General features: G+C 37.5%; 2 protein-coding genes across 2 annotated transcripts; both read right to left on the reverse strand.

The window, feature by feature from the left end:
* LOC138307953 (uncharacterized) lies at positions 1–26,883 on the reverse strand. Its single transcript, XM_069248892.1, has 6 exons — positions 25,102–26,883; positions 11,666–13,279; positions 8,750–10,354; positions 6,318–7,928; positions 2,710–4,326; positions 1–2,589 (listed from the first exon to the last, which is right to left on the reverse strand). Exons 1-6 carry the CDS (start codon positions 26,616–26,618, stop codon positions 2,274–2,276), a joined length of 8,280 nt encoding a protein of 2,759 aa, XP_069104993.1. The 5' UTR covers positions 26,619–26,883; the 3' UTR covers positions 1–2,273.
* On the reverse strand, positions 18,613–20,162 carry LOC138308024 (neuroligin-3-like). Its single transcript, XM_069248974.1, has one exon. It carries the CDS (start codon positions 20,137–20,139, stop codon positions 18,613–18,615), a length of 1,527 nt encoding a protein of 508 aa, XP_069105075.1. The 5' UTR covers positions 20,140–20,162.
* Positions 26,884–26,893: the final 10 nt, after the last annotated feature.

Here is a 26,893-nt window from a genome sequence, read left to right on the forward strand (position 1 = left end):
TATCCTTTAAACATCCTTTATTCTCCCAGTGATAAAAAACTTAATGGTTATGTTAGTATAACGATATATAGAAGTTATATCTGAGCAAAAACGTTACAAATTCACATGCCTCTGTATACATAATAGAATAAAAGTGTCATTGTCCCTATAAATGAAACACAGTTATAGATGATTCATTACATTAAACTCCAAAACCCTCAATTGTTGATATTTTTCATTGACAGAAACAAATGTTGCAAAGACAACAATATTCATGTCAAAATATAACATCACAATCACCGCGGGGAGCTGATACGTATTCACCCATCTCGGACTGGTATACTGAATTCCACGTATCCTCCACAATATTCGAAATGTAACAATCAAAGGCCTTACTCGTGAACAAAAGTAAGTATTAACAAATGTTATTTATGACGCGTTATTCAATTTTTTATTTATATTTATTCACCTTTTATAAAAACGGAATCTATGAATAATGAATCCGGATAGATAATCATAACTTGACGTAAGAACACGCTTTCCACATGTAATAATAAAAGAGGGAGGTGCGCTGTAAATTGAAAAAAGAATAATTACGTGTTAATAAAACTAAGTAAAAGATTATTCAAAATGATTATTCTTACATAACTGTTATAAAAAAAGAAATAAATTTTGTCGAAATAGGGAGCTTTCAAGCTTATAGAAATCCCCTATCCGAACAATTATGAAAATGCTGTCAAAATATTTCTTATTTATGTTCCTATGCTTTTGTTAACTACCGTGTCGTCGCGATTCATGTTATGAAAACAGATTTTTTTTTCAAAATTTGAGATTAAGGCAACGTTTACGTATCTACGAAAACTAAAGCAACTATAGTCCGGGAGTTAGATATGTTCTACTTGCATCATCCATATCTTAACGAACCAATGATTTCTCTGAATCCTTATCATCGACTGATTACGAAATCAACAGGTAACTTTGCATAAACTGGGATGCACTTCCGGTTATGAAGTCATCAAGATGGTAGATAACGAGATAACAAGAATTTTGACAAAATGAAAAAAAACAGTTAGAACTTTTCCACCGTCATTTTACAGAGTAATTGCAACATTGTAATAAACACTATGGCATTAAATACCCTGTTCGGTTCATTGCTGTTTTGGTTTCTAATACCTTACCTTTGTGGATACTAGCCGCAATATACAATGTACCTCTCGGCTAGAGAAAACGTCTCGATCGGTTGACAGTGAGACTAGTAAGCCAACGGCCCCTGAGTTCTATCACTAGCGGAGTCTGTGATTATGTCAATGCAATTTTCTGCACTCCGTTACACAATGTAATATACAAAGTTGATACACTTTGCTATCTAAATGATTGCATATTTTCTTCTACGAAATACAATAATATTGTCTACCAATGGTATAATGCTTCCGTTTAGTAATGTAAGTAACATAATTATTATATACATACCCTGAGAGAAATTGATTTAATTTCAAACTAAATTATTTTCACTCATATAACGTCAAGTAGAATAAAGTTTCAATGCATGAAGTCCAATCTTTATCACATAAAATTTCAAGCACTCTGTGTTTTTGTTAATAATAACTATTACAACTCAATTATTATACAAATATACATTATAGAAAAGATATATATTTAATAAGCAAATAGCTGTGTAATCTGTAACTACTTTTAAAACACTAATTAAAACTGAAAACAACCTAACTTCTTCCGTCTGAAAGACCAAATGTGTATATGGGGCATCCTAACGGTTCTAAAATCATACCGCTTTATAAGCTGACAATGCAACTTAAAACATTCTTATTGAGATAAAATATTAAACTTTGAACAAAAATAAGGATACGAGGAAATGGACGCTGGCGAAACACGTGCGTCAATGACATATCAAGAATAGTACTTTACAAAAATCCGCATTGTAGTGAAACCCAAAGACAACATTTTCCATCCACACATCATACATGCATAACATTATCCTTTAAACAACTTACATATAATAATCGATTCCTCGGCCTTAGATTCCTCTGTCTCGTCCCAATGGGGGTGAATGATTCTATCATTCCATTCATACAAAACATTCCCTGAAGACATCTCACTACAAACAGAATAATATTCTAAGCTAACTTTTTATGCTTTCACCCATTGAATGATATCAATTCATGTAACACTAATCTGCTCTGACTACCATATAAGATATCTCTATATCCAACCTACCACCACACACTCCACTTATTCCGAGTCCATTCCTATAAATTTCAACTGAGAAAATTATTTGTTTAGAAAATTCCTAATATCGAAAGTATAATGCTTGCACATATCAATGTTAAACTTGCACAGCGTTCAGGTGCAGTCGATATGTCGTTTCCATCGTTTCCTACTTGAGGAGTTGTGATCCGAGCAGTTGTTTCAGCGGTTGTGGTTCGTTCGGTTGTGGTCCCTGTGATTATGCGTGGTACCTCCTCTGTCCAAAACCGCATCCGGTCTCCCAATAACTGCGATCGTGCAGAGATTGTGGTGTCCAGCTCAAGGTACTGTCTCGTTACAGCGTTAAACTCTGGCCAATAAGGCAACGACACCCCTGCGTTAGGATCCCTGTTTTAAATATAGAACATAGACACATTAACCAATAAGATTACTCTTATGTCAGCGTAGTCAGCCAATAAAACTAATCGATCGTTTAATCTGATACAAACAAAATAAATGCAAACTTACCCATATTTCGCAAAATTAGTCCAGTATGATATCATTTGTTGAGACTGGTGTCTGTCCTCGAAGTTTAGATAACCAAAGTTATTGAAGAGAAAGTTGATCTCAGCAAAGTGGCCAGCGCCTTTGAACCATTTCGGGGGAACTTCAAGAATCGTATCAAAATCAGGTTGGTTGGTGAAGAAATACTGGAATGTTTTCTTGTCTACATTTCCACCTTTCTTATGTGTTAGTAGCGACTCTAACATGGGGACGGTAAACATGATATCACCCATAAGATCTACAAGAAGTCGCGCTTGTTCCTCAATGTTCGTTGACGTGTATTTGTCATATATTGGCTGTAAAATCCTAGTGTCGTTGTTGTAATACATGTTGACTACATCTTCAGCAAACAGCTTCAGAGCCCAAGTCGGAACTCCTTCAGATAAATCAATTGCTGGTAAGGAATAGTAAGGAAAGTACCAAACCAATATAACAAATAGAGAGCCTTCTGCAGAATTGCATCCGGAGATCACATCCAATGACTGATAGAACTTGAACTGTTCAGATGACTGATTTTGAAGTAAAGACACTGGGTCACTTACTATAAGTTCTCCATCAATGACCGGGGAAAAAGGTAATTCAAAGTTGGAGGCTAAGGATGCTGATCTCTGATCCACGAAAGCAACAGCATTCTGAAGTACAGAGGACTCGAACCCTCGTAGGCAGGATACCAGTGACGTCGTAGTGGTGACGTCATTACACTGTAAGTAACTTCCTAACGCAATTGAGTGCATCAGAGGATCTTTATTAATAGATCCCAAGGAACTCAAAGATCCACTTTGCATGATGACGCGATGAAAAAGACCTCTATTTTCTGAAATGACGGCAAGATGTGAAATGCTGAAAGCGCCGGCCGATTCACCAAAGAGCGTAATTGAATCTGGATTCCCACCGAAATATTTGATATTCGATTTAATCCATTTTAGAGCTGTGATTTGATCCCATAATCCATAATTTCCTCTCGCGCTCGAATCACCTGTACTGAGGTATCCAAATACTCCTAGTCGATAGTTTATAGTCACAACAATGACGTCACCTTGATGTACTAAAGATGTCCCGTCGTACGCCATACCTGTACCCAATTCGTACCCTCCACCATGAATCCAAACCATCACTGACTTGTTCGCTGTTGCTTTGACCTCATTTGGAACATAGATATTCAAAAATAGACAATCTTCGGAAAGAGTTTTGTTAGGAAAACCTTTGTTCCATCCAGGAAATGTAGCCTGGATACACGATGGTCCGAAACGTGTGGCGTCCAGCGATCCAGTCCAACTCGAAATGGGTACAGGTTTTTCGAACCTCAACGGTCCAATCGGAGGCTGGGCGAATGGAATCCCTCTAAATTGACTGATGCTTGTACCTTTCACGGTTTGTCGAATTCCCTTTACTGGTCCCATCTGTGTGACAATATTGATCACTTCTTCGGACAATACACGTGGTATCTCTTCAGTCCAGAATTGCATCCTATCTCCGAGTAATTCAGATTGGGCAGTTATTGTCGTATCCAAATCCAAGTATTTTCTTCTTGTCTCGTCGAATTCCGGCCACTGAGGAACTAGATAACCTGTGTTTGGGTTCCTGAAAAGGTATGAATAATTAATCAAAGTAAATATAGTCATCATTTTATTGAGAAATTAGACAACAGATTGGCCGTGGTATATCCCCCGTAAAAGGTAGTCATTCTGATTGTTGTGATATAGGAATGTGATATACTGGTATAGGAATGTGATATACTGTTATATAAATGTGATTTACTGATACATGAATGTGATATACTGATATCTGAATGTGATTTACTGATATATGAATGTGATTTACTGATATATGAATGTGATATACTTATAAATGAATTTGATATGCTGATTTATCAAACTTTTGTCTTTGATAATGAACGTTTTGCCCATGTGATAATTCTGCTGTAGTCGCCGTCATATCAGCACCTGGGCCTTATGACGTCAACATTTCATATCATCCCTGGCTGATATCAAATTATGAGGTCATAACGTGATACAAGCCCGGGCTGATATCATGCCATCCTATTTTTTCCATCCGGACCTTAGCGTTTGCGCTTCAATTCGGTTTCCGGTGCGGAAGATAAGTTGGACGCCGGATGATTTTTTTTCAATTTCAAAATAGCTCGGATAAACATGTTAAGAAAGTTATCAGAAATTAAACAAGAATTCCACGGAAGTAGATGTGTCGCCTGCACAACATCACAAAAAATAGTTATTTAGAGTTGAAAATATTGTTAATAATTAGATGAAGATATCAATTCCTGTTACTCTTGCAAATATTGAAGGATTTTAACCAGTATTAAACCCATCTTAGATCTCATTGATATAAAGAATACACCAAATTTGGTTGAAATCAGACAACAAATACTGAAGTTATATAGCGGAAACCATGTTTTTACGATTTTAAAGTCCCATAACTCTTGCAAATATTGACGTATTTTGACCAGTATCGAACCCATCTAAGATCATTGATATAAAGCAATACACCAAATATGGTTGAAATCAAATAATAAATACTAAAGTTATTGAGCGGAAACCATGGATTTATCTGTTTTGACGATTTTAAAGTCCCGTAACTCAAGCGAATATTGACGGATTTCGACCATTATTGAACTCATCCGAGATCTCATTGATATAAAGCAATACCTGAAATTTTGTTGAATTTGGACAATAAATATTTAAGTGATCGAACGGAAACCATGGATTTATCTGTTTTGACGAATTTAAAGTCCCATAACTCTTGGAAATATTGACGGATTTTGACCATTATCGAACTCATCCGAGATCTTATTGATATAAAGCAGTATACCAAATTTGGTTGAAATCGGACAGTAAATAATTAAGTTATCGCACGGAAACAATTTCCCGGACGCCGACGCCGGCACTGCATACGCAGACACTGACGCCGACACCGAGGCCGACACAGTGATACCTAAGTGTCGCCCTTGCGTTGCAGTCGCCCTTGCGTTGCAGGCGACACAAACATAGTTTGTTTCATGACGATTTGACGGGAATTTTTGTCTTAAGTAGGATCAGGTCGAAACGAGTTATATCCTCATTGCCGAAAACGAACCTCGCCATTCATATTTCATTTGCTTAAAATTCATATTCAAACTCGTTCATTTAGCCAGTGATTATATATTTGTAAAGCATATATAAGGATGAAACGCTTCCAACTATTTCAAAATGAAATTGGCATAGAATACCTTATGCATTATTTATTTCATTGAAGTAGATACTGCTCAAAACGTTATAATAAATTTTTAATTTGTAAAAAATTATAATTTTTTTTTTCAAAATGTGTGATAAAACACAGAGGTGATTATATGACAATTTGGATATCGCACTCTTATCAGCCTTGACCTGATATTAGCCCTCGGGCCTGCGGCCCTTGGGCTGATATTGCGGTCTGGGGCCGATAAAGGGTACGATATCCAAATTGTCATATAATAATCTCTAAATATGCCTTATGCATTATCTAACGAAACATTCTGTAAAGCATTAGCAAACAGCTCAAAATTATCACATAAAAAGTTATATAAGTCTCCCTCTTACCCGTGTTTAGCAAAGTTGGACCAGTAGGACATCATCTGCAGTGAAACAGCCCGGTCATCTCCTTTCAAGAAGTCTTCACCATCGAATAAGAAAATAGTTTCCGCTCCATGACCAACCCCTTCAAACCATTTCGGCATTTCGCCAGTATTAATAATGTCAATTGATGGTAACTTGTCAATGAGATACTGAAATGTATTTGCCTCTGTATTTCCTCCCCTTGTATGAAGTAGAAGTGATTCCAGCATTGGTATGTAAAAGTCATGATCACCTTGAAAGTTAACGAGTTGTCGCCCAAGTTCGGCAGCATCTGTCGACATATATTTATCATATATAGGCTGTAATATTCTGGTGTCGTTGTTGAATTTATCTTCTATGGTTGTTTTAATAAACATTTCCAGGAGCCAGCTAGGAATTCCTTCAGTTAAATTCACAGCTGGTGGGGAAAAAGCTGGATTGAATTGAAGTATTCGTAATAAGAGATTTCCTTCCGCTGAATTGCAACCAGAGATGACATCAAGGGATCGGAAAAATTTAAACTGATCTGACGATTCATTTTTAATTAAAGAAAGTGGATCGCTTGGAATAAGTTCTCCATCAATGATAGGCGAAAGTGCAAGTCCGGATGATGATGAAGCAAAATTGATCATTGCTGCTGCCCTTAGTAAAGTGTTGTAGTCGATTGCACGCAAGCAAGAAACTAACGCCGTCGTGTTGTTGATATCACTACACTGTAGTTGACCTCCTAGAGCCTGTGCATAAGTAAGAGGGTGTCTTGAATTGGCCGCTGGCGAACTAATTGAACCACTTTGCATAATAACTCGATTGAAAAGTCCTTGGTTTGATGGGATCATTGCAAGAAGTGAAACACTTACGGCACCGGCCGATCCACCAAAGACCGTTATTGAATTTTGATTCCCGCCAAAAAATAAAATGTTAGATTTAATCCATTTCAGAGCTTCAATTTGATCCCATAATCCATAGTTTCCTTTCGCACTTGCGTCCTCGGTACTTAAGTATCCCAGTACACCTAGTCGATAATTAATCGTTACAACTATGACGTCACCATGGATAGCTAATTGTGTCCCATCATACATCATCCCAGCCCCAGATGTGAAACCTCCGCCGTGAATCCAAACCATCACTGCCTTGTTCGCTCCAATTCTCACTTCACGAGGAACGTAAACATTCAGGAAGAGGCAGTCCTCAGACACATCGTTGTTGGGGAGGAAAATGTTCTCCGTTCCAGGATACCTAGCTTGAACACAGGATGGTCCAAATTGTGTGGCGTCTAGTACTCCACTCCATTGCGAAACTGGGACAGGCTTTTTAAACCTTAGGGCTCCAACAGGGGGCTGGGCGAAAGGAATCCTAAGGAACTTTGTGAGTTTAGTGTTTTGAACAGTTTCTTCAATTCCTGTCATCTGTCCTAGACCTGTGGAGATAGTTACCTGCTGTCGGGACCTAATGCGTGGAATTTTTTCAGTCCAGAACCGCATACGGTCCTCCAATAGATACGATCCGTTAGTGATTTTTGTGTCGAGGTCGATGTATTGTCTTGTATTTACGTTGAATTCCGGCCAGTGAGGAACTGAGTGTCCTGTGTTTGGATTCCTGTAAAGGGAATTCATTGCAATATATTATACATCACAAGAGTTTCACTCTTTCATTTTAGTCATCTTTCATACATGCATGGCATAAGTATTTATTTATTTAGCGAAATCCCAAGCGAAAATCAACAAATCATAATTAAAAGAAGGAGTAAATATTGATATCCTTATTTCTTTTATTCTAGCAAAATAAGCATGTGTTAAAGCTTTTATCAATAAAGTGAATATAATAATCATCAACACATATTCACACAAACCACCCAAAAATGTCATTCAGAATGTCTTACAACTCATTTGACGGCGGAAATGCATGGCTTTGAGAGCAGCTTCTCCTAGGTACATTACCTCATAATAATTATTTATAATTCGTTTTTAATAATAATCATGGTATAAACCAATCTTTTGTAAGATTTTACTTTTTAATTCCTATTTGGATAGCAGTTCTGAGATTGTATCCGCATATTTCCATTGAAGTGAACGTAAACGCTTTCAAATAAACTTATATATTACTGCGCCATCCACTAATATTAACCCCTTTATTTTCGCGTATTCCTAATTTGCATATTACAGAGTTATCTGCACTTGCGGGTAGGTATTGATTGTGACGTCATGTGTCTGGGAGCGTAACGTCATACGTTTCGGAGAAAACGACGTGAATTGCGCTCACAAAATAATTACGTAACAATCGATACCTACCTCCAAGGGAGGTAACTCTGTAATATGCAAAGACGGAATACAGTATTTTACGTCATCGTTAATTTCAATTTTTTTGCGAACCAAGCGAACCACTTTGCATATATTAAAAGCAATAAATCTTCCTCTTACCCGTGCTTGGCAAAGTTGGACCAGTAGGACAGCATTTGTTGTGAAACAGCCCGGTCATCTCCCTTCAAGAAGTCATCACCATCGAATAAGAAAATAGCTTCCGCTCCATGACCAACTCCTTTAAACCATTTCGGCATTTCACCATTAGCAATATCAACTCTTGGTACCTTGGAAAAGAGATACTGAAATGTATTTGCTTCTGTATTCCCTCCCCTTGTATGAACTAAAAGAGACTCTAACATCGGAACGTAAAACTCATGATCACCGACAAAGTTAATGAGTTGTCGCCCTTGTTCGGCAGTGTCTATTGACATATACTTATCATATATAGGCTGCAATATTCTGGTGTCGTTGTTGAATTTAATATTAGTGATAGTTTTAGCAATCATCTCCAGGAGCCAGCTGGGAATTCCTTCGGTTAAATTCACAGCTGGTAGGGATAGATCTGGAAAGTATGGAATTATTGGTAATATGATAGTTCCTTCCGCTGAATTGCAGCCGGAAATGACATCAAGGGATCGGAAAAATTTCAACTGATCCGACGACTCATTTTGAATTAAAGAAAGGGGATCACTTGGAATAAGTTCTCCATCAATAACAGGCGCAAGTGCAAATTCAAATGCTAATGGAGCAAAATAGATCATTTCTGCAGTACTTTGTAACGTGTTGTAATCGATTGCACGCAAGCAAGAAACTAACAAAGTCGTGTTGTTGATATCACTACATTGTAGTTGGCCTCCTAGAGCCTGGACGTAAGTAAGAGGGTGTTTGGAAATGGCCCCTACCGAACCAAGCGAACCACTTTGCATAATAACTCGATTGAAAAGTCCCTGGTTTGATGGGATTGTTGCAAGATGTGAAATACTGAAAGCACCAGCCGATTCCCCGAAGACCGTTATAGAATTTGGAATCCCACCGAAATATGCTATGTTAGATTTAATCCATTTCAGAGCTTCAATTTGATCCCATAATCCATAATTTCCTTTGGCACTCGCGTCCTCCGTGCTCATATATCCGAGAAAACCCAGTCGGTAGTTGATTGTTACAACTATGACGTCACCGTGAATAGCTAATGGCGTCCCATCATACATCATTCCAACCCCAGATGTGTAACCTCCGCCGTGAATCCAAACCATCACTGTCTTGTTTGCTCCAGTTCTCACTTCACGAGGAACGTAAACATTCAGGAAGAGGCAGTCCTCCGATACGTTGTTGTTGGGGAGGAAAATGTCCATTTCTGGATACATAGTTTGAACACAGGATGGTCCAAATTGTGTGGCGTCTAGTACACCATTCCATTGCGAGACTGGGACAGGCTTTTTAAACCTAAGGGGTCCTACAGGGGGCTGGGCGAAGGGAATCCTAAGGAACTTTGTGATTTTAGTGTTTTGAACAGTTTCTTCAATTCCTTTCATCTGTCCTAGCCCTGTGGTGATAGTTGTAGACTGTCGTGACATGATTCGCGGTATTTGATTGGTCCAAAAACGAATACGATCGTCCAGTAAATATGACTTTGGAGTAATATTTGTGTCAAGGTCGATATATTGCCTCGTGGTATCATCAAATTTCGGCCAGTTAGGAACTGAGAGTCCTATATTCGGGTCCCTGCAAAATTAATATATATGAATTTTTAAGATGGCATTTATTTATAAGTTGTTAGTTTTTAAAGCTGACAATGCAAGTTAAACTGATTAAAATGATTTTTTTTTAAATAAGTATACTCGTTGTTCAAGAATCGTTTATGAGACATTCCCCGGTTGAGAACAGCCATTTTTGTTTTACATTCCGACGACTCACCGACCCCTATATAAAGCGCGTGAATCGACACACGTGCGCTCATTCATGTACTCATACACCTAGCAGTCCACAGTATATATCACCTACAAATAGGTAAACAAAACCCTCACCTGTAAAACTATATGGGATTTTTTTTAGCAAGGAAACATGTCAACTCCTCTAAGTTGTCATTTAAAAGTAAACGCAAGTGAATAGAAATCCAAACAATAATCCGTCCACATATCTCCACGTATATCATCGTACTCGATGCACTCAACTGACCATGTACACGTGACTACGTACCTGACCCGAACGAGCGACAACTATCAAGGACACACACGTGTCGATGTACATGTACGTTTAAAACTTGGTGTATATTGAAGTGTTTTATTAGTTCGTATTGGACATATGTTGGGATATAGCTGACAACACATTCATCTATTATTTCAATGAAATATTGCCAGGTGAGTGCAGTGTTTATTTTCAATTTGACATTGTTATTTGCAATATCGAGGCATGTGTATCTGAGACAAGACATGTTTAGAATGCCACACGTGTGTCAAGTGTCCCGTGCTTTATATAGGGGGTTGGCCAGTGAAGGTTACTAAGCAGAGCAAAAGAAAAATGGCTGCCACTTCCTTAGATACCACACTGTCATAACTAGGGGATGTCTCAGAAACAATTTTTGGAAAAATATTTCGTTAATATATTTTTTTTTTAATTTCAAATGCATGTTTTTAACTTGCATTGTCAGCTTTAATCTTAGACATTAAATATTGTTGAGATATCGTTTTCGTATACTCTATAGGATTACTAAACCCGGTACCCCTTATTTTGTATTCATTTGAAAGCTTTGACAGATGCACATTTTAATTCACATACATATTGACATATAGGTTCAAAGCAAGATTAAAGTTGCGATATATATTCTATAAAAACAGTTAAATTGAACTCGATTTGCATTTCTTAAAACTTTCTAAATGATTTTGTTTATTGAAATCATAACGCTGATATTGCAACCAATCAAAAATGACGTTTTAAAATGTGACGTTATGTGTTACTTAACATAATAGTTTCAGCAAATGGAAATTATTGTTACAAGCAGTTTTAAATTATAATACTGTTTAAACTGTAACTTACCCATGATTCGCAAAATTGCACCAGTATGACAACATGTTTGCTGAAAGGAGTCGATCTTTCCCTTTGAGAAGTCCCCAGTTATCAAACAGGAACTGAACTTCGGTGAAATGTCCGGCACCCTCGAACCAAGATGGCGGAGGACCTATGACTGGATCAATTTCAGGCGGGTTGGTAAAGAAGTATTGAAATGAATTTGTTGCTGTATTTCCTCCTTTGACGTGAAGTTGAAGGTTTTCCAACATGGGCACATAATAAAATGCATCTCCCAATAAATTAACGATCATTTGGCTCTGTTTACCGATGTCTGCTGATGAATGTTTGTCCACTATAGCTTGTAAAACCTTCGTATCATTGCTATAGTAAAACTCCGTCACCTCTTTCGCGAAGATCTCCATTACCCAGGTTCGAAGTCCCGCGTTCATATCTACAGCTGGTAGACCTATATATGGAAATAGCATAGTCATCGGTAAAAACACAGATCCTTCCGCGGAAGTGCAGCCATGAATAATGTCGAGTGATTGATAAAATGAAAATTGTTCCGAAGACTGATTTCTCAACGCCTTTAGTGGATCAGTATTGAAAAGGTCACCGTCAACTAGCGGAAATAAAGTATATTCAAGTAAAGTATCTGGTGAGGACGGAGTATATATCATACCAGATGCCATCTGTAATGTTACAGCGTCTATCCCACGTAGACAAGACACAAGAGATGATGTTGTTTGAGTGTCGGTACAATTCAAATAGGTACCTAAAGCGTGTGCTCTCACAAGTTTAACATTTCCAACTGTTTCAATTCCACTTAACGGCCCACTCTGAGAGATCGCTCGACGAAAAAGACCTCTGTTTTGCGGAATGGTGGAGAGAAGTGAAATACTAAAACCACCGGCTGATTCGCCAAAAATTGTTATAGAATCCGGATTTCCACCGAAGGATCCGATATTAGATTTAACCCATTTAATTGCTTCGATTTGATCCCACAATCCAAAGTTGCCCTTGGCACTTGAGTCTCCAGTACTAAAGAACCCAAACAAACCGAGTCGGTAGTTCACTGTCACAACGATGACGTCACCATGAAGCGCTAAAGGTGTAGCATCATATGTCATACCGGCTCCTTCCTGGAATCCGCCACCATGAATCCAAACCATCACTGATTTGTTTGCCTTCATTTCCACTTCATTTGGAACATAAATGTTTAAAAGAAGGCAATCTTCAGACATGTTTTTGTTTGGATAATTGCTGTCCGAACCAGCGTATCTTGTTTCAATACAGGAAGGTCCAAACTTTGTAGCATCCAGCGTACCGGTCCACTTTGAGGCAGGCACTGGCTTTTTAAACCTCAGTAGGCCTACTGGAGGTTTTGCGTATGGAATGTTTCGGAACTGATGAATGGCCTTGCCATTGACCATTTGTTGTATTCCTTTTATTGACCCCATAGCCGTGTTGATCGTTATCTCCTTTTCCGACAGAATACGTGGTACCTCGTCTGTCCAGAAGTGCGTCCGTTCTAACAATAACTCCGATCCGGTCGTGATGTTCGTGTCTAGGTTGATATACTCTCTATTAACCTCGTCAAATTCTGGCCAGTAGGGGACTGGGAGTCCAATATTGGGGTTTCTGAAACAACATAATTATTTGAATTGTTAGTACAATTCTAAATCATATTTATTTTCAAAAAAACACAATTGTCTCAAATTCAACTCCTCATATTCGTATATTCGTTATAAAACTAAAGACAAAGCAGATTTCAACATTGCTGAGAAACAAAGTCATACTTTTAAGTAAAACCAAGCACTATTATATATACCATATTACAACAGTATAAATGGCACATAACCCATATGGTGACTCTCCATATTTTTGTTACATGTTTTAAACACAAGCTTTCTAACTCTATGAAGAAAATACAACTGAATCACGCTGTATTATGGCGTTAATTCTTTGCAACAATAATCAGGTCCAGATTTCTCGAAACATTGTTTGTTAATTAATTAACATCCTATTAACAGCCAGGGTCATGTATGGACGGCCTCCCATGTATGTCGTGTGTTGCGTGTATGTGTGAGAGTTGCGTCTGCGATATCAGCAATACTAATTAGGGTTGAAGTGTAATGATTGAATGTATGATGTCATTACATGTATAAAGTTTTTTTTTATAAAAATATGTGTATATCCTTTTTACCAGAGTGTTGTTGCTTTAGAAATGAAAATATCGGTAAATTCAGCTGAAAAGAAATCAACTTAGCAACCAATGAGTTGAGGTAGAAAACAAACACGCGCAATACTTGTTTTAAATTTTAATTGATAACAAAACTAAATACAGAATGTCACTCGAGCTGATATTAACGTTTATTGATTGTCATGATTAACGATAGAGATAAATTGAGATAATGAACTATGTTTTACCAGGCTTCTTCCTATGATACTGACATTATTGTATTTAAATATTTCTATTTATATCATCCACGTTAGTATGTGTTTAACTTATTACAAGCCCGGCAATATTGACGACAATGCTGGAGGATTTCAAGTGGTAAAGGTTTTTAATGGGCTTAAAATGTTTATGTATATACAAAAGAGCTATCGGTAAACGTAGTGTTGTCACTGTTCAAGCTCTTAGACGATATTTATTGATTTGAATGATTTAAAATACTCAACAATGAAACCTTGGAGCGAACACACAGTTATATGACCTATTGCTAGCGTTATACTGAAGTTGAAACTATATTAGAGCCTGATGTTGACCTTGTCATTGGTCGATATATGATGCATTGTGAACGTATATGGTGAAATTTGTCTCAATTAAAGAAGCGTACAAAATCACAGTAAGTAACTTCCCGACCTTGGCAAATTTTATCCAATCAGGCATCATATCCAAGGGAATTATGACGGCATTATTACAGAGATCAGTTATCAGAAAGGTACATGCAGGGATGCCAAGTCAGCCATGTGACACTCTCCTCCACTCCCTCCGTGATTCGCCGAATTGCTCCAGTATGATAATGTGTCCTTCATTTATGTGGGGTATCCCAAGCTACATGACTTTGTCCGTCATTTGTGTAGGTTATACCCAAGCTACATGACTTTGTCCGTCATTTGTGTAGGTTATACCCAAGCTACATGACTTTGTCCGTCATTTGTGTAGGTTATACCCAAGCTACATGACTTTGTACCTCATTTGTGTAGGTTATACCCAAGCTACATGACTTTGTACCTCATTTGTGTAGGTTATACCCAAGCTACATGACTTTGTCCCTCATTTGTGTAGGTTATACCCAAGCTACATGACTTTGTCCGTCATTTGTGTAGGTTATACCCAAGCTACATGACTTTGTCCGTTTAATATGGGATGTACCCAATACATGACTTTGTATCTCATTTGAATCGTACGTACCCGACATACTTGTGACATTGTCCTTCATTTATATCGACGTAGTCAAGCTACATGACATTGTCCTTTATTTAGATGGGACGTACCAACCGTACATGAAATTGTCCTTCATTTGTGTGGGGCTTACCAAGCTACATGACATTATCCTTTCTTTGTGTGGGACGTACCAAACCTAAATGACTTGCCTTCATTTAATGGGACGTACCCAACCTACATGACATTGTCCTTCATTTGTGTGAGACTTATGCAAGCTACTTTACATTATCCTTCCTTTGTGTTGGACGTACCCAACCTATATGACTTTATCCTTCATTTGTGTGGGTTGCATCCAAGCTACATGACATTATCTTTCATTGTTGTGGGAGGTACCCTAGCTACATGGCATTATCTTCCATTTGAATCGGACGTACCCAACCTTAATGAAATTGTCCTTCATTTGTGTGGGGCTTACGCAAGCTACATGACATTATCCTTTCTTTGTGTTGGACGTACCAAACCTACATGATATTGTCCTTCATTTATATTGGACGTAGTCAAGCTACATGACACTGTCCTTTATTTAGGTGGGACGTAGTCAAACTACATGACATTGTCCTTTATTTAGGTAAGACGTAGTCAAGCTACATGACATTGTCCTTTATTTAGGTGGGACGTAGTCAAGCTACATGACATTGTCCTTTATTTAGGTGGGACGTAGTCAAGCTACATGACATTGTCCTTTATTTAGGTGGGACGTCGTCAAGCTACATGACATTGTCCTTTATTTAGATGGGACGTAGTCAAGCAACCTGTGCATAGTAGTACACGATGGAACGGCATTATTATGCATTCTAAAAGGATGTGCCCATGGTATACAAAACTACTATACATAGTTATATCGGAAAGATATTGTCCATTTCGTTGAAGCACTTTACTACAAATGTTGTCAAAACATATTATTGGGACTTTGTTCCATGTGTTTTGTGTTCGTTGAAGACGGTCGTAGCTGAACATAACGATATATTGTTAATAGAAATTATTTCGTCTACAAGAGTAAAAGCCTACAAAAGACTTAAAGCTAAACGCTACACGCTTTCTTTAGGTAATTGATGATTAACTAACTGTATGACATAAACTATTGAAGGTATACCGTAATCAGAATAGAAACAGGTAGCTGTATGACATAAACTATTGAAGGTATACCGTAATCAGAATAGAAACAGGTAGCTGTATGACATAAACTATCGAAGGTATACCGTAATCAGAATAGAAACAGGTAGCTGTATGACATAAACTATCGAAGGTATACCGTAATCAGAATAGAAACAGGTAGCTGTATGACATAAATTCGAAGGTATACCGTAATCAGAATAGAAACAGGTAGCTGTATGACATAAACTATCGAAGGTATACCGTAATCAGAATAGAAACAGGTAGCTGTATGCGAAGGTATACCGTAATCAAATAGAAAGTAGCTGTATAAACTATCGAAGGTAACCGTAATCAGAATAGAAACAGGTAGCTGTATGACATAAACTATCGAAGGTATACCGTAATCAGAATAGAAACAGGTAGCTGTATGACATAAACTATCGAAGGTATACCGTAATCAGAATAGAAACAGTACAGTAGCTGATGACATAAACTATCGAAGGTATACCGTAATCAGAATAGAAACAGGTAGCTGTATGACATAAACTATCGAAGGTATACCGTAATCAGAATAGAAACAGGTAGCTGTATGACATAAAATAAGGTTGCCGTTAACAAACAAAACAGGTATGATTGTAGATCATTAATTACTATTCATTATACCGTATTTAATTGACGTCATAGTATACAAATTATGTTTATCTTTTTGTTCAATCAATCACTCACCGATTACATCTTAGCTGTATCCTGCAACTGTCCCACATACTGACCGATAACTACTGCCGGATAAACTATTGTGCTTTATCCGTCGATACGATATGCTTTATCCGTCAATACGATCACGTGAATTTGTTCCATATCTGACGGAACTTTTTCTAACTTGACCCAGAACTTGACCCTTCCGGTGAATGAAACGTAGCATTCAGTCCCCGAAGGTATACCGTAATAGCAATAAAACGTGACGTCACATTCATCGAAATGACAGGTCAGCTAGTTTACGATAACAATCGAAAATCTCGTATGAAACAGTAGCGGTGTCAATTGTCTTTTTTAGGTTTGGCTCATGACAAAGGTATGTATTGTTAAGAAATTCTTTAAATGGGTATTGCCGTTGTTATTTGAGTAATAGGTTTTCATTTACCCTTTCAGTGATATATCACCCTGAATAGAATTACGGTTTACTTGTTTTGGTATGAACATAACGATATATTGTTAATAGAGATTATTTCGTCTACAAGAGTAAAAGCCTACAAAAAACTTAAACGCTACACGCTTTCTTTAGGTAATTGATGATTCACTAACATAAACTATTGAAGGTATACCGTGATCAGAATAGGAACAGGTAGCTGTATGACATAAACTATTGAAGGTATACCGTAATCAGAATAGAAACAGGTAGCTGTATGACATAAACTATTGAAGGTATACCGTAATCAGAATAGAAACAGGTAGCTGTATGACATAAACTATTGAAGGTATACCGTAATCAGAATAGAAACAGGTAGTTGTATGACAATAATTGCCGTTAGCAAACAAATAACGATGATTGTAGATCATTATTACTATGTCATTTAATATTTAATTGACGTCATAGTATACAAATTATGTTGATCTTTTTGTTCAATCGATCACTCACCGATTAACATCTTATATGTTTGCAAGTGTCATTACCAACACTGAGACATTATGAAGGGGTGGTAGCACGGGAGGTAGTGCAGTTACGTAAACTATAATGCATATATGTTAGTGCAAGGTTTGATGATTTACGGCCATTATACAGCATATCATATCAATATTTATATCAAAACGCGGTACAGGAATATGATAAAATATTCAGTTTTATAAAAGTTACGTCTCAGAAGATATTTATTGCTTTAAATGATTTATAATAGGTAGATATTCAATACTGTATGAAATAGAGTAAGGAATGCAAGGTCCTACGAGGATGTGAAATATAAAGCACTTTTATAACCCTCTCGATATTGTATGAAATACAGAAGGTAATACAAGATCATACGAGAATGTGAAATATAGAACACATGTTCAATATATTTATCTTAATTATAACTCCGTTGATGATACAGTATACCAACGTTATGTTTCGCGGACTACATTCGCAATATTTGTGATTTTGTATTTTATCCCAATCCTAACGAATTTCATTTTTTTTGATCCACCACTCATTCTTTAAATAGTAATTTTAAAACGGATATCGCGGAAAAGAGTCAACTGTATTTGGAACCATAGATACGATATTTCTTGTTTAAGTAAGCGACCATTATTTGGTTTGATGATGAATATACATGTACAATTATGCACATCGAAACGTATATTAACATTGCATTGGTGTCGGTGAGTTTCCATGCCATTAAGCAATACTACATATAATAAGTCTGTAATTAGACATTAGAAACGAAACTAGGGTTACTCACCCATACTTAGCAAAATTTACCCAATACGACATCATAGTCGCTGAGAGCACTGCGTCGTCATTACTTAAGGAATCGCTATGAAATAAGTATGCCAGGTCAGCCGTGTGGGTCGCCCCCTCAAACCACTCAGGCGGAACACCAATTAAGGCATCCATTTTGGATGGTCTCGTGAAGTAAAATTGGTAAGTTGTTGAGTTAATGTTTTCATTATTGTCATGGTCTAGAAGCGATTTTAGCATGGGAGTATAAAAGTGAGTATCCCCCATGAGATTGACGAGTAATCGCCCTTGTTCTGCTGAATCCGGTGACGTATAACGGTCATAAACATGCTGTAACACGCTACTGTCGTTATTGTAAAACGTTTCGACCAGTGGTTCAATGAACAATCTAGGAATCCAGGATGGTATTCCGTCGGATATGTTAGCTTCTGGTAACGAAACCACAGGAAAAAGGTAAATATTCATGACCAATATAGATCCTTCAGCGGAAGTGCAACCGGATATGACGTCAAGTGACTGATAAAATCGAAATTGCTCTGACGAACGATTTTGCATTAAAGTCGAAGGTTGATCAGGTATCAATTCCCCATCAATTACTGGTCCGAATGGCAAGAAAAGGCCAAGATATTTCCTTAAGGCAGGTAATGCATAAACCAGTTCTGATATCTGATGGAGGGTAGATACGTCTTTCTCACGCAGGCAAGCGACAAGTGACTCCGAATTATCTGCGTCACTGCAATTAAGATATTCCCCTAAAGTGCTGGCTGCGTCTGCAGGGTAACTCGTCACCGCTGCAACTGTATGAACAGATCCACTTTGCATGATAACGCGATGGAAAAGTCCTTTGTTTGCCGGATTGATAGCATGATGCGAAACACAAAAAGCACCAGCAGATTCTCCGAATAATGTTATAGACTCCGGGTTTCCACCAAAATGTTCTATATTGGATTTAACCCATTTAAGAGCTTCAATTTGATCCCACAGCCCGTAGTTGCCTTTTGCATTTGAGTCTCCTGTACTGAAAAACCCCAGTACTCCAAGTCGATAGTTGAACGTCACAACAATGACGTCACCGTGAAGTGCCAACAATGATCCGTCATAATTGGAAGCTGTTCCAGATATAAATGCACCGCCATAAATCCAGACCATGACAGACTTATTAGCTTTCGCCGATACCTCAGTTGGAACATAAACATTTAGAAAAAGACAATCTTCGGATATAGGATACATGTGCTCACCATGACTCGCCTGAACACAGCTTGGACCGTACTCTGTAGCGTTCAGTATGTTATTCCATGGAGGATGTTGGACAGGTTTCTTGAAGCGAAGCGGTCCGACCGGCGGCTTGGCGTAAGGAATCCCTTTGAACTGATGTACAATTCCGTTTCTTAATGTAACAGCTATCCCTTCAATATCACCACTTTGTGATGAAACAATAGTGGAAACTGCATTGTTTATAGTCAATGCTATGAACATAAACCCAACTTTCAGACAGGGACATCTTCTTACATGTGAGTCGTCCATGTTAGTGGCTGAGTCCCTGAGAACCCTTGCGGATAGGGTGTTTTTATGCGCATGTCCCGATAAACCTTGCCAAACAAGTCAAAATTTATTACGGGTACATTACTTGTATCTAAGTGCGACTGGTTTCTTAAGTGCTCATAAATCATTCGTAATCATAGCGTGAATTTGTTTCTTTTAATTTACTTAATATATGACTTCAAAATTGATAAGAGCCTTCATATAGTGAAGATAGTGTTATTTGAAGGTACGCAGTCTCCGTGTAAATACAGATCTCAATTACAGATTGTATACAACGTTATAAAGTTTATTGTTATGCACTTTCACGGCGTCTAAAATCCATAAGGTACCCTTTAAAATAATTTTATTTCGGGGGGAGGGGGACCAAAAAAATGGAATGTCCCGATTAGATCATTTTATTTTACTCGGGCTTTCCTCTAACAACAAATCTGACAAGCCCTTAAGTGACCCTGGCCGTTAATAGGACGTTAAACTAACAAAACCAAATGCAATATCATAAATTTATCACATTGATGTTTTTGTATTGATTTCAGATTTCACATGCTCAGTTATTACCATCATCAGATATATGATAATTTCGTTTCCAATGTTTACAAGTATTGTATGTTGATCTATTATGATATTTCAATTCTCTTGATTTTTTTAATATATGGTGTGGTTGTTGCGCTGTGCAGTCATGAATGTGATATTAACATCAAGTACTGATAGGATAGTTTTAAATAATAGCGCCGGAAGTCAGGAATGATAAACAGGCACGCACTGTTCAATCGTAGTCATATTAAAACCGTTCAGATAAAATACAACATCTAAGGTAACTTTATCTTGTAAGGTATTGATATGGCTTCACCCCTTATATACTTGTATAGTAAGGTCCGCTACAAAGCATTGATATGGTTCATATACATTTCACGTTCCGATGACCGTAAAATTAGGAAATAGTAGACAGTAATCTGTTGACAATCTATCTTGGCTCTAGTTTAAGTGTTCAAGCAGTGTCTTCAAGTCTTTCAATTTTCAGTTTCAAACAGTTCTATTGGCAAATGTCAAAGGGGTTTGACAGCAGGCATTGCCTTTACATGTCTTCTCTCTACACATTGGCATTCATTTCAACACATTTTATCGCAAATAAGATGAAAATGGATTTGGCATCAAGCAAAGCCTATATTAGCCAACTCCAAACAAATCCGGTATAGTACTTTCGGATATATATTCTGATATACATTGCAATAAATATGTATTTTTTTCTACATCACAATGGTCACAGCCATATAGTAGATCTTTTGTGTTAAAATGCTGGTGGGGAATATTAGGGTAATGTACTCTGGTTCTGAGTGATGATCTTGGTTCATTAAATAATGGACGTATAAAAAGATAGTGTTCTGCTGTTTCATCAACAAGGCCACAAGAACAAATTGGAGAATCTCTCAAATGATCGCGAAATAGGTCAGAATTTAGACTGCTAGAGGACTGCTGACAGGTTCCACTTTGGCATTTCGTCTGCAGTGCCAATGTCGTCCTCCATCAAAACGGGTGTTAAAGGCCCACTAACTTTCCGGAGCAAAACATAAAAGTTTCTTTTAAAAAAAAACCAACAATAACACCAGAAAATAAATAGCGATTGATTAAGATGAGGCTACAACATCAAACCTGTGTAAGATTTCCTGCGTAATATATGGAAGCAGTTGAGAGTCAATTCGCTGTTTTGCCGTCTGGCACAGTGATCTAGTCAACTACCGCGCGGTATTTGGGACGACGGCGGGAAAACAAGACGAATAGCGTAATGAAAATAAACATTTTATTTATTTTAATTAAATTGTTCCGAAGATAATGTTAAATGTAGTATTAACGGTAAGTTAATAACTTTTGTGACTCTACAAAATTATCGATCTTGTTTTACATTCCCATTTTAATATTAAAATCCGTTTCGGAAAGGTAGTGCGCCTTTTAATCAATGAAATGTTTGAATACATAATATGATGTATCTCAATTTATTACCACATTGATGGTTCCGAATTACAGTTGAAAGTAAGAAGACAATGCTTCAGTACCACTTACAACCTAATCCGTCTTTGTAAATTAGAAAGTTACTTCCCTTGCGGGTAGGTACAATGTGTATATTCTGACGTCATTACTTTGTGAGCGAACTCAATTCGGGTTTTTTTCTGAAATTTCTGACGTTACCTTGCAGACACAATTAACAATTACTCGTAAGGGCAGATAACTCTACAATATGCAAATATAACATTGTGTCCGTGACTTGAAATCGGTAATTGCAAGCTTACCTTAAAAAGAGCCGGATAACAATACCATATAAGTATTTTTGTCCAAAATTCAAGATAAAATGCATGTATATTCAAAAAGGGGTCATACATGTTCATGGGTCACATCAAGAGACAAATGAATAACCAACGCCTACATTCTACAAAGTTACCTTGTATCTTTGTTCATTAAACAGCAGACACGATTACTGTTCCTCGTGTAAAGTCAGTATTTCAATTGAGTTCAAATTCACACGAAGAAAACTCCAGGTCAAGGTCGAAGAAATATTTAAAAGTTACGCTATAAATCAACAGGGGAAGCGGGGGGGGGGGGGGCAGTGGGGCAGGGGGGTGAGCAGTGGGGCAGGGGGGTGAGCAGTGGGGGAAGGGGGGGGCAATTGCCTCCCCCCATCCTCAGGACGGGGGGGGGCGCAAACATGTCTTTTTGCCCCCCACCCCCATTTTCGCCGGCTGAAATGTTCTAAAAATGCACATTTGAAAGAAAAAAGTATCCTCCAGCACATTTTTCGTACTTCATTTCAGAAAATTTTCCGCTGCGCGGCGCATTTCCTAGATACACATGAACTAGACTAGAAATGTCATCAAGTGATTATACGTACTATTAAAAAATATGTCTTAAAAGATTTATGTGTTCATATGTGTTAGCAACACAATTAATTCATTATTATTTTGATTTACACAACAATGTGTCGATGGTGTGAACCCGATATGTTCAGATCTTCAGGTGTGAACCCGATATGTTCAGATATTCAGGTAACTTTACATGTAACATAAAAAAAATTCATGTTAAGAACGCTTTAAAATCCTTAAAATACATAGTAAAACTCATCTCAGCCATTCTAAATCTAAATTAATGTGTTCATATGTCTTAGCAACACAATTATTCATTATTATTTTGATTTACACAACAATGTGTCGATGGTGTGAACCCGATATGTTCAGATCTTCAGGTAACTTTACATGTAACATAAAAAAATTCATGTTAAGAACGCTTTAAAATCCTTAAAATACATAGTAAAACTCATCTCAGCCATTCTAAATCGTAATATTTCTTCTTGGGATGGACCCCCGGACCCCTCAAACACCAAAATTCTCGTGCCTTCTGCGCTCGAAAAATTATAAAAATATTCGTAAAACTCATCTCAGCCAATTTAAAATGTCATATTTTTTCCCGAGGAGACCCCCGGCCCACTAAAACACCAAATCCTTAATTTCCTTTTTTTTGCCTATATATGTGAACAAGGATTATATTTAATGATATATGAAAACAGTATACAAAGTATATATGGTTTGCGTTGAATTAAAGAATTAATCTCCTCCTATGAGTGCCGGACGAGGTGGGGTTACAAAATATTGAGGACCTTTGCCTAATCAGGACCTTTGCCCCCCCCCCCCTACAGATCATGTCAAGCGTAGTTAGCATTATTTTGTTTGTGGTTCTTTAAAACAAACCTAGAATTGAAGCAATTGTTAATGCATTGCCATATTCTTGCTAAAATAGATTATTATACATGTACATATGATCATTCTTGCGATATCATCGTGAAATATATTTTGGCTTAAGGACATCTTAAGCATACATGTTCGCAATTCTATGACGGTTTGTGATTTGTGACATTAATTTTAGCTCTAAGAACATTAGTGAATACGGTTACAACATTTCAAGAAGTTTCTATTAGGTTTGCTGATATTCGCGGTGGGGAGAAGAGAATTTCGATAAATTCGCGGATTCATTCAAAATCGCGAAATTTAATACCCCGCGAATTTTTTTCAAAATCCTGGTTTCACGAATTACAGCATGTCATAAGAATGGGGACTTGAAAAGGCTAGAAAGATAAATTGCGAAAATCAATCCCCGCGAATAAGTTAAAAACATCAAATCGCGTAATTTTACATCCGCGACATTCAACAACTATACAGTACCATTAGGCGGAGTGTCATGTATTTTTACGGATAGAAAGTTTAACAAATATGTATCCTAATGACGCTTCCATTTCAAAGACGACAAAGATAATTTGCGAAAATAAGCCCTCGCGAATAATTTCAAAGCAATAAATCGCGAGATTTTAAATCCTCGATATTTCACAACTATACAGTACCATTTAGCGGAGTTACCTCATATAACATAGGCAGTGCAATGCAATTTTAAGGATAGGAAGTCTAACAAATGTGTACCCTATTAGGTAATTCGCAAACCATGATCAAAAACACAAAGGATAGTGAAATGATATTCTGATAAGGTTGTTTAAAAGTCCGCGAGTTTTTAATGGCTGTGTTAGTTGTAGGAAGGATTTGAGATAAATAATATATCTACCTGCTTTAGGGTGTATTATTTTATGTTTCAAAAGTTTATTCAATATCCTCTATATATAGTTATTGTAAGAAAATCCATGTTGTTAAGATAAGCGCATTATAATATTTTTCAAATATCGAAAGATTGTTTTATAATAGACTTTTGCCTTGGTTGTATATTATAACTTTTAAGGTGGTCTATAGGAGTAAATAGAAATATCAAGATATATTTGTGGATACTGATGATGTAATATCAATGTTTATTGAAAGCTTATTCGTAGATAAGCATTTATCTCATTAAAACCTTCTTATTTATAATGAATAAGTGAACTACATAAAAATAAGCTATTTAATGATATCTTGAATAACTTACCCGTATTTTGCGAAATTTATCCAATAAGACATCATCTTCGTGCCGAGATCTGCGTCAGACGGTTGTAGCTGGTTTCCGTAGAATACGTATGCTAATTCTCCGGCATGTCCCGCACCTTCAAACCACGTCGGCAGTGCACCAACTAAAGTGTCCACAACAGACGGCTTTGAGAAATAATATTGATATGTCCTTCCGTTTGAATTGACATATCTGTCGTGAGTTAGTAAACTTTCCAACATGGGAGTATAGAAGTGAGTATCCCCCATCAGATTAATTAGTAGGCGCCCTTGCTCGGCCTCATTCGACGACGTGTACCTATTGTTCACATTTTGTGAAACTCTATTGTCGTTGTTGTAGAACAAATCAACCAGCGATTCAATAAACAATTTAGGGACCCAGGAAGGAATTCCATCAGTTGTATCAACTGCTGGTAACGAAATCAACGGGAAATAGTACATAAACGCCAATAATAATGATCCTTCGGCAGAGGTACAACCGGAAATGACGTCTAGCGACTGATAAAATTTGAATTGTTCAGAAGAACGATTTTGCACCAGGGATAATGGGTGACTTGGTATCAGTTCTCCGTCAATAACAGGTGCAAAAGGCAGCTCAAGCCCTCGATATTTCTCTATGGAGGGATATGAGTAAGCCGCTTCCGACGTTTGATGCAGAGTATCTACGTCTATCCCACGTAGGCAGGTGAGAAGTAATTCTGAGTTGTCTGATCCACTGCATTGTAAAAAACTCCCAAAATTACTTGCTGCATCCACAGGGTATCTTATCACTGATCCAAAGGAACCAAGTGAACCACTTTGCATAATGACGCGATGGAAAAGTCCTTTGTTTGACGGCATAATGGCGAGATGGGAAACGCTGAAAGCACCTGCAGATTCACCAAACAGCGTTACGGAATCCGGATTTCCACCAAAGTTTCTTATATTAGATTTAACCCATTTAAGAGCTTCAATTTGATCCCACAATCCGTAGTTGCCTCTGGCATTCGCGTCGCCTGTACTGAAAAAACCCAGCACTCCTAACCGGTAGTTCAACGTCACCACTATGACGTCACCGTGAAGGGCCAAAAATGATCCGTCGTACAAAGAGCCTGCCCCAGATGTGTAACCTCCGCCATGAATCCAAACCATCACCGTTTTATTAGCTATCGCCGATACCTCACTTGGAACATACACATTTAGAAAAAGACAATCTTCAGATGTAGGAAGGTTACCAGGGTCCGACTGAATACAGCCCGGCTTGTATTCTGTAGCGTTCAGTGTGTTACTCCATGGAGGTTGTTTCGCAGGTTTACTGAAGCGAAGTGGTCCGACCGGTGGCTTAGCGTAAGGAATCCCTTTGAATTGATATACGTTTCCATTTGGAAACGGAACAAGTATGCCTTCTATGGAACCAGCTTCTGATGAAACAATACTTCCAAATGCATGTTCGATGTGAAAAACGAAAAGCAGACAGAAAAGCATCAAGACGACACACTTTCGCATATAAATAGTCGCCATATTGATTAAATGAACCGGGTTTCGCAGTCCTTTTAAACTACACGGATTTCATAACTTACTTGCCGGGTTGAAGATATAGGCGGGTATGCGTGTACGAATGTGAGAACAACGTATTTCTCTTCTATATGTGTCTATGATTATATACATAACACCACTTCACTCTGAGTTTACCAAAGTTATTATGGAAAGTTTACTTTAACGAAATGTTGAAATACTTGCACACATACAACGTTTACCCATAGCAAGGTACCTAAAACAAGTAATACACATTAACA

This window comes from Argopecten irradians, chromosome 14 (assembly GCF_041381155.1).
Source record: "Argopecten irradians isolate NY chromosome 14, Ai_NY, whole genome shotgun sequence".
Lineage (NCBI taxonomy): Eukaryota > Metazoa > Mollusca > Bivalvia > Pectinida > Pectinidae > Argopecten > Argopecten irradians.